The 7,986-nt window shown below is 35.8% G+C and overlaps 1 protein-coding gene across 1 annotated transcript; it reads left to right on the forward strand.

Moving 5' to 3' along the window:
• The first annotated feature begins 4,837 nt into the window (after positions 1-4,837).
• Positions 4,838-7,259, forward strand: LOC21384214 (rust resistance kinase Lr10). The gene is made up of 3 exons (XM_010092808.2): positions 4,838-5,549; positions 5,807-5,833; positions 5,922-7,259. The coding sequence occupies exons 1-3, from the start codon at positions 4,865-4,867 to the stop codon at positions 7,019-7,021; spliced, it is 1,812 nt and encodes a 603-aa protein (XP_010091110.1). The 5' UTR covers positions 4,838-4,864; the 3' UTR covers positions 7,022-7,259.
• The last annotated feature ends 727 nt before the right edge of the window (positions 7,260-7,986 follow it).

A 7,986-nucleotide genomic window follows, 5' to 3' on the forward strand; every position in this document is an offset into this window, starting at 1 on the left:
CATGAATTATATTATTAAAATTATGGGATTTTTCTTGGTCACTACAATAGGGGTTTCGACTGATTTGAGTTGACCAAGTCAAATTTGTTGACCTAGAGGCGACCAAAATGTCACCCTCAAAAAGTTAGTCAAGAATGGTCAAAGTTGACTAAGTTGACCATCTGTCTAAAAAGCGCGTATAAAATGCGTACCGGATAGGAATTTAACTGAACCAAAATAAGATAATTATTAAATGATCAATGGTTGAGATTAAAGTGAAAAATTGGATGAAGGGCTGAGATTGAGACATGTGGCATGAGAGGTGGCTGGCCAAGACATAATGGAGAAGAAAATGAGAGATATTTTTAGGATATTTTGTGAATTTTTTCAGAAAAGGCCTTGAAAAAGTCAAAATGGATTTTTAGACTTTTGCTTTAGGTGTTGGTCGGTTCATTAGAGGCATATTACATGAGAAATGTTCATTTCTCATACATAACAACAGAGAGCATCAGCCAAGAGAGAAAGAGAGAAAAAAAAAATTTCCAAAGTGAGGAAAAACGAGATTTAAGCGGAAATTGTCGAATCTACCGAGGAACAACATCACCGAAGCTTGTTCTTCACTCTCTAAGGTGAGATTTAAAATTTTCTGTACGAAATTGTTCTGCACGTGGATGTTGTAGAAGGCATGAGGAAAATTTCACTTAAGTATGGAAGTTAGTTCTTAATGGTTAAGGAACTTAAAAATGGATGAATCAAGGATAGATTCTAGGTTAATTGACCTTTGTTTCTATCAATTTTTGGTATGGAGAAATTTTATGGATGTATGAGGAAACCCTAGAAATTTTTGTGTAATTAAAAGAGAGTATGTAAATGGTGTTTGATGGTGGAAACAACGGATAAAACGAGCTAAGGTTAGCTCGAGAAACATGCAGAAATAGGCGGAACTCTACCGAAATTTAGTTTGAGTAATTTGAACTAAAACCGGATTTCAAGAGGTAAAAGGGATTAAAGTGTGAAAAGAAAGGTGGTTCGATAATCGGTGATGTATAGAAACCGAACACGATGAGAATTCACAGTTCTAGACCGAAACTGAAAAATTAAGGCCATGACTGAGGAACGTGCACGGTTTTAGTGCAAATTCTTGAGATAGGAAATAGTTTGGGATTGAATACCAAACATAAGGATTGTAGACCTTTCCGAATTAAATTTCAAAGTAGTTATTGATCTTAGATTTTGAATCTAATGATAAAAAATTTATGCAATAAGATCGATTAACGATTGAAGTCGGGAAGCGTCAAGTGAGACAAAGGACGCATCGTTAGCGAAACTTTGGTAAGTACAGTAGTTTTTTTATGGCTACATCGCAAACAAGCTTACTTTTCTATGTTGCACAAAAGTTGTGCATATGGTAGAATTTTGAATGTTAGATACAATGTGAATGTTAGATACTATGTTAAGCATGTATCTACAAGACTTATGTAATCATAGAACTTTATTCTATGAAAAGTATGTATCGATGTTAAGTCAAGGTCAAACTAAGAGAAAAGGAAGGTTAAACTTTAACAAAAAATTAATCTCATGATAAATTGCTCAAAAATGCCCAAATTCATAAGATTTAACTAAAGTTACCGTTTCAATGAGAAAATTGATAAACGGTAAGAGACCAAACATCCTGTTTATACCAACCTTCGAAGGAAAGGTTATTATGAGAATATGAAAGAAATGAAACTGTGACTCAGTTGGATTGGTTAGCTACCTCACTCCTCATTGGTTATGCGCGCTATGGTACAACAAGACAGAGCCCATAAGAAGTAAAAGACAAGAAAATGAAACATGAAAACCATTTCATATAAAGGTATGGTATCTGTAAAGAAGAATGAAAAGAATGAGAAACACAAAATGAAAGTCGTTCAGAATTCTGCACTAGGATATATGACATGAATGCATAAATGGGTATGCATAATTATTACATCTATTATGACCTATTGATACTTGCTGAGCGAAAGCTCATTAAGTTTGTTCGTGTTGTAGGAAGCTCGGGTAAGGCACCAGCTCCCTGAAACTTGTTGCTGGGCATGTAGAGAGGATGTAGCAGCGGAGTGTGGGCAAGTGGGTTGTATATGCACCACGTGTTTTGGAAACGCTATTGAACTTTATGTGTAAAAAGTAAATAGTATTTTATGAATATAGATGACTTATGTAACGAAAACTAAGTTCATGAGACAATGAGGCTATGTATAGCAACCTCTAGTCACAAGGTATGGTTAATGTAACAGAATGCTATAGCATTTCATTATAGTTGAAAACGGAATGCTACAGCATTTCATAATAGTTGAAAATGGAACGCTACAGCATTTTATAATAGTTGAAAACGGAATGCTACAACATTTCACGAATAGTTGAAAATGGAACACTAGAGTTGAAAACAGAATGCTACATCATTTCACGAATAGTTGAAAACAGAATGCTGCAACATTTTACAAATGAAAATAGAATGCTAGCTAAATGCTACAGCATTTAGACGTACATGGTAAAAAAAAATCGGCCTGAATTTGTAAGAGGTTATAACTAGAGAGTAGTAGAGGTCAAGAAATATTAAGTATGAACATAGCATGATGATCAAAAGTTATGGTTGTCACAAAACATTTCAAAGCAAGCAGCTTCATGGAAGATAGCTAGTCAGTGACCAGTGGCGGGGCCAGGAATTTTGTCCAGTGAGGGCGCGATTAAACCAAATTAAATTTAGTAATTTTTTTATCTTTATTTATTTATTTTCTTCTTTTCATGCTAAATGAATTAAACTTCTAATAAAGTTAGTTTTTTCTTTTGAATTAGTAGAGTGAAATTTAATTCCAAAAACTTGTAAATTTATATTGTAGTATAGTTGATTTTCTTGCAAAAACTATGAAGAAATGACAACTAAAAAATTTGAGTGGGGGCAAATAAAGAGAAGAATGTCACAATTAATCGTTTTCATAAAAACAAAATAACAATGTCGTATGAGTACACTCACGCTTATGGTCATATTCTCGTGGCTTTATGCCGTTCAATTCCAACCAATTCCTTGAAGCCATCTTCATCTGTCAAACCAAGTGGCACTGTTATAAGTGGACCAGCAAAGCTAGAAGGAATACTAGTCCAATTCTAAACGCAAGGACCCCAATGTCAAGTCCACCTCCATTTAATTTCGTCCATTTAGTGGCACTGTTATGAGTGTGATATCGATATTAAAAGATTTGGAACTTTAGGATTTCTTCAAGTCATTCAAAGTAAAGTGTTTTAAATTTAACAATTTTTCGCATTTTTTTAGAGGTAAATGTTTGAAAGTTAAAATAACTGTTACGGCCCGTGAGGGCTCATTACAGCAAATGTCACTCCTCAACTCTCGAGTGTGAGTTTGAGTAATCCTGTAAGCAAATTTCCAAAGGTAGATGCCGTAGAATTAAGCGGTTAGTTTGTTAGCATATGGGTGTGAGTTATAAATAACTACGTATTTTCACTCCAATTTTGAGGATTTTTCTCTTAGCCACGGATTTGCCTTGATTTTATCCATTCTGCTGCATTACTTGACTTTAATTTACTGTTCTTATCTGCGTTGTGTGACCACTGTAATATCAATAGCATCTTCCAAGTAACAAGAACACGTCTAATTTATCAGCTAGAGCTTCGCATCAAATTAACTTGATCTCAACCACGTTATTTACAATTTCAGCAACAACAAAAAAAAAGGTCCAATTAACTAAGTCATCCTGCCATTCAATTGGTTGTAACTAAGTCATCCTCTACTTCGATTCAGTTGTCTTTCATTTTCTTTTTCTTTTTCTAATATTGTGCTCCACATTTTATTTTCTTCAAAACTTTTTGTTTGTTTTTAAAGAGAACATATTTTATCCTTTTTAACGCATTTTAAAAAACTTTGATAGGTTTCTTGATTACACGAAGTACGCAACTTCTGAGCGGGAGAGATCGTCTCAAAGAAAACTTATGGACTACTTCCACAAAAAAGAAAATAATAAACAAGAAAGAAAGGTCTACTTTAACTTATTCAAAGTTTTCTTGTTTCAAATTCTTTAAGTACACAACTTCCGAGCAAGAGAGATCGTCTCAAAGTCTTTTAAGTATCAACAACACACAAAAATGCCAAACATAGATGTGATTTGTGGACGGGACTAAGAGACTTAGTTGCTTGACAATGAGTGCGATATCGATATTAAAAGAGTTGGAACTTTCAGCAATTCAAATGGAGCAAACATTTCAAAGCAAGCAGCTTCATAGAAGATAGCTAGTCAGTGACCAGTAGCGGGGCCAGGAATTTTGTCCAGTGAGGGCGCGATTAAACCAAATTAAATTTAGTAATTTTTTTATCTTTATTTATCTATTTTCTTCTTTTCATGCTAAATGAATTAAACTTCTAATAAAGTTAGTTTTTTCTTTAGAATTAGTAGAGTGAAATTTAATTCCAAAAACTTGTAAATTTATATTGTAGTATGGTTGATTTTCTTGAAAAAACTATGAAGAAATGACAATTAAAAAATTTGAGTGGGGGCAAATAAAGAGAAGAATGTCACAATTAATCGTTTTCATAAAAACAAAATAACAATGTCGTATGAGTAGACGCACACGCTTATGGTCATATTCTCGTGGCTTTATGCCGTTCAATTCCAACCAATTCCTTGAAGCCATCTTCATCTGTCAAACCAAGTGGCACTGTTATAAGTGGACCAGCTAAGCTAGAAGGAATACTAGTCCAATTCTATACGCAAGGACCCCAACGTCAAGTCCACGTCCATTTAATTTATCCTATTAACATTCATAATCTTATTTACAAACCTTCCATTGTTAATTAAGCAAAGCACAGTATTTTCTGAATCTCCCGGATTTCACCATGTCTTGGTGTAGCATGCTCTTCTTGAGTTTGACACTGTCCTTCTTCGCAGATGTTGGAGCAGACCAAATTCCATGCGAAGAATCCAAGTGCGGAGACGATGGCGTGGCTATCAGATTCCCCTTCAGACTCAAACATCAGCCAAACCACTGTGGCTATCCCGGGTTTGAGTTATCTTGCGACGGTTCACATACGGTTCTTGAACTGCCAATATCTGCAAAATTCTTTGTGAGACGTATAGATTATAAGTCTCAGAGGATTGAAATGTATGAGCCAAGTAATTGCTTCGTGAGAGAGTTTTTAAAGATCCGCAACTTATCAACTTCACCCTTTCATTTCGGGTCGGACCTCGATAACTATAGCTTCTTCAATTGTTCTGAAGATACCCTCGGTTATTCTCCTTATTATGATACCCTCCAGTGCTTTGGTGGCAGCAGCTACAAAATCTACGCCGTTCCATCTGACTCTGCGATTGAGGAATTGCCCACAAATTGCTTCAAGATATATAACACAACTCTTCCATCAACAAAGTATAACCGCCCAAACCAAAGTTGGCTTCGTTTGAGTTGGCAAAAACCGAATTGCGGTCAATATTGTGAAACAAAGCGAAAGAAGTGTCGTCTCAAGAGCAATGCCACCAAAGTTGAAATTAAATGTTTTAATCCCAAACCCAAACCAAGAAAAGGTACGCGCTTATGTTCTTGTTTTAGTGATATTATGCTTTAACTAAGTAGTTAGTAAAGTACTTTTGCCTGTAATTAGACATTCACAGTTACACTATAAGGTTTTCTATGATCTGCTAGAATTATGATTTTTAAATGATTCTTCGGAATCAAAAGAAAGTTGAAATTATTTGGCATACTATCCAGACAATATTGAAGGATCCTGTTAAACTTAACTTCATTGACGTGAAATATCTGATTATGTTATTGTCTTTTACAGGTGAATCAACGAAATTTGTCGCCATTGGTGAGTATCCTATTTTGGAAGTGTAATATGTTTTGATTTATAAGAATGATGTCGGAAATCTCAATGACCAAAATTGTTTCATCTGTAGGTGGGGCACCGATTCTCGCACTACTACTCCTCGTCGCTTATCGTGCTTATAGTTCTAATAAACTGGAAAAAGACACTCAACGGAGAATAAAGAATTTTCTGGAGGATTATAGAGCTCTAAAGCCAAGCAGATACTCATATGCTGATATTAAGCACATTACAAGTCAGTTCAAAGATAAGTTGGGGGAAGGAGCCTTTGGAACTGTCTTTAAAGGAAAGCTCTCAGAAGATTTTTTTGTTGCTGTCAAGATCCTCAACAACTCAAAAGGAAATGGGGAAGAGTTTATAAATGAAATCGGGACAATAGGCCGAATTCACCATGTCAATGTGGTTCGCTTAGTTGGCTATTGTGCCGATGGATTCAGACGAGCTCTTGTTTATGAATTCTTACATAATGGTTCATTGCAACAGTACATATCCTCACCAGACACCGATCATTTCCTTGGTTGGAAGAATCTGCAAGATGTTGCTTTAGGCATTGCCAAAGGGATTGAATATCTGCACCAAGGATGTGATCAACGAATCCTTCATTTTGATATCAAACCTCACAATGTTTTGTTAGATCATAATTTCACTCCAAAAATTTCTGATTTTGGTTTGGCCAAGTTGTGTTCCAAGGATCAAAGCATAGTGTCAATGACTACAGCTAGAGGCACCATGGGGTACATTGCACCTGAAGTTTTCTCTAGAAACTTCGGAAATGTCTCCTATAAATCGGATGTTTATAGTTTTGGAATGTTGCTGCTTGAAATGGTTGGAGGAAGGAAAATTACAAACGTGACGGAGGATAACACAAGCCAAGTTTACTATCCCGAATGGATCTATAATCTTCTAGAAGATGGCGAAGATCTAAGAATCCGTATCGAGGAAGAGGGAGATTCCACAATTGCAAAGAAACTTGCAATTGTAGGAGTCTGGTGCATCCAATGGCACCCGGTGGATCGTCCTTCCATGAAAGTTGTGGTTCAGATGCTCCAAGGAGGAGAAACTCTAAGCATGCCGCCTAATCCTTTTGCCTCCACCGATTCAACTTCAGCAGTTGCCAATATGCCTAGAAGACGTATGAACTTTGGATTAGATGTTATAGCCGAGTCAGAGTAATTATGAGATTAGCAAATATTTTTCTTGTATATGAATGTAAGCATATTTGTTTTCTGAAACAGTTGCCAATATGCCAAACTAGTGTTAGCAACTTCATCTTTGTGAATCTTCGTCAGCAAAGTTTGTCCCCAAATGAAGGAAATCAAGGAAAAAGATTGTATCGAGATATACTCGTTGGATAGTCTTCTATTATTGATCGTTATATTTTCTAAATTTAATGAAATAATAAAAGCTCTTAGCAGCCTCTCATTTTGTTTTCATTACCGAAGACAGAGACTAAATTAACAATAATTGAAAGTTAAAACTCTGGTCATGTTCCCCCTTTGAAAATTCATGTTCCGTGGACATAAAATGCCTCTGCCCAATTTTCAGATATTTGGCGATTCATGAAATATGCAACACTAGTTCTTTCTACCATAGGAGCTCAATTATGTTCTCAACGAAAGCTGTCAAATGTAATTCATAGGAATTCAAATCCCGCACCACAAGTTTCAAAAAGCAAAAAAGAAACCATAAACAACAAAAACTGTGGGACCTACAGGCTCGTACGGTATAAAAGCACAATACAAATGCAATGCAAGTATATTCCGTGGCGTTTACTTCTGAGTCTTCCCTTCGATATCCTCCATTTATTCAACATGATTATCTTCCACGAAGCTGCTGTTCTTGTAATGTTTGCTTCCGTAGACTCGCTGAAAAATCCAAGTCTTCCACTTACATCGTTCTCAGCCAGCACATAGCTAGGCCCAACGTTAATATGGTCCCAGCTTACACGGTGTTGTGTTCCGACCCATTAAACAAATCACAAGGATCCTATCTCTGTAAGAGTTAGTTCACTGATTCGAGTTAAGATGTTAGTTTATATGAGAGTTTTTTACTGTAGTAAAAAAGTTAGATACGATTATTTGTGAGAGCCTTTTACTGTAGCAAAACTCGAATTCTAAACTCGAATCAGCGAAATGGAC

Source organism: Morus notabilis, unplaced genomic scaffold (genome assembly GCF_000414095.1).
Source record: "Morus notabilis unplaced genomic scaffold, ASM41409v2 Scaffold8458, whole genome shotgun sequence".
NCBI classification, from domain to species: domain Eukaryota; kingdom Viridiplantae; phylum Streptophyta; class Magnoliopsida; order Rosales; family Moraceae; genus Morus; species Morus notabilis.

Coding starts and splice junctions, on each gene's coding strand:
- LOC21384214 (XM_010092808.2), top strand. CDS start 4,865: ATGTCTTGGTGTAGCATGCTCTTCTTGAGTTTGACACTGTCCTTCTTC. Junction 5,550..5,806: donor CAAACCCAAACCAAGAAAAG/GTACGCGCTTAT, acceptor TGTCTTTTACAG/GTGAATCAACGAAATTTGTC. Junction 5,834..5,921: donor AACGAAATTTGTCGCCATTG/GTGAGTATCCTA, acceptor TTTCATCTGTAG/GTGGGGCACCGATTCTCGCA.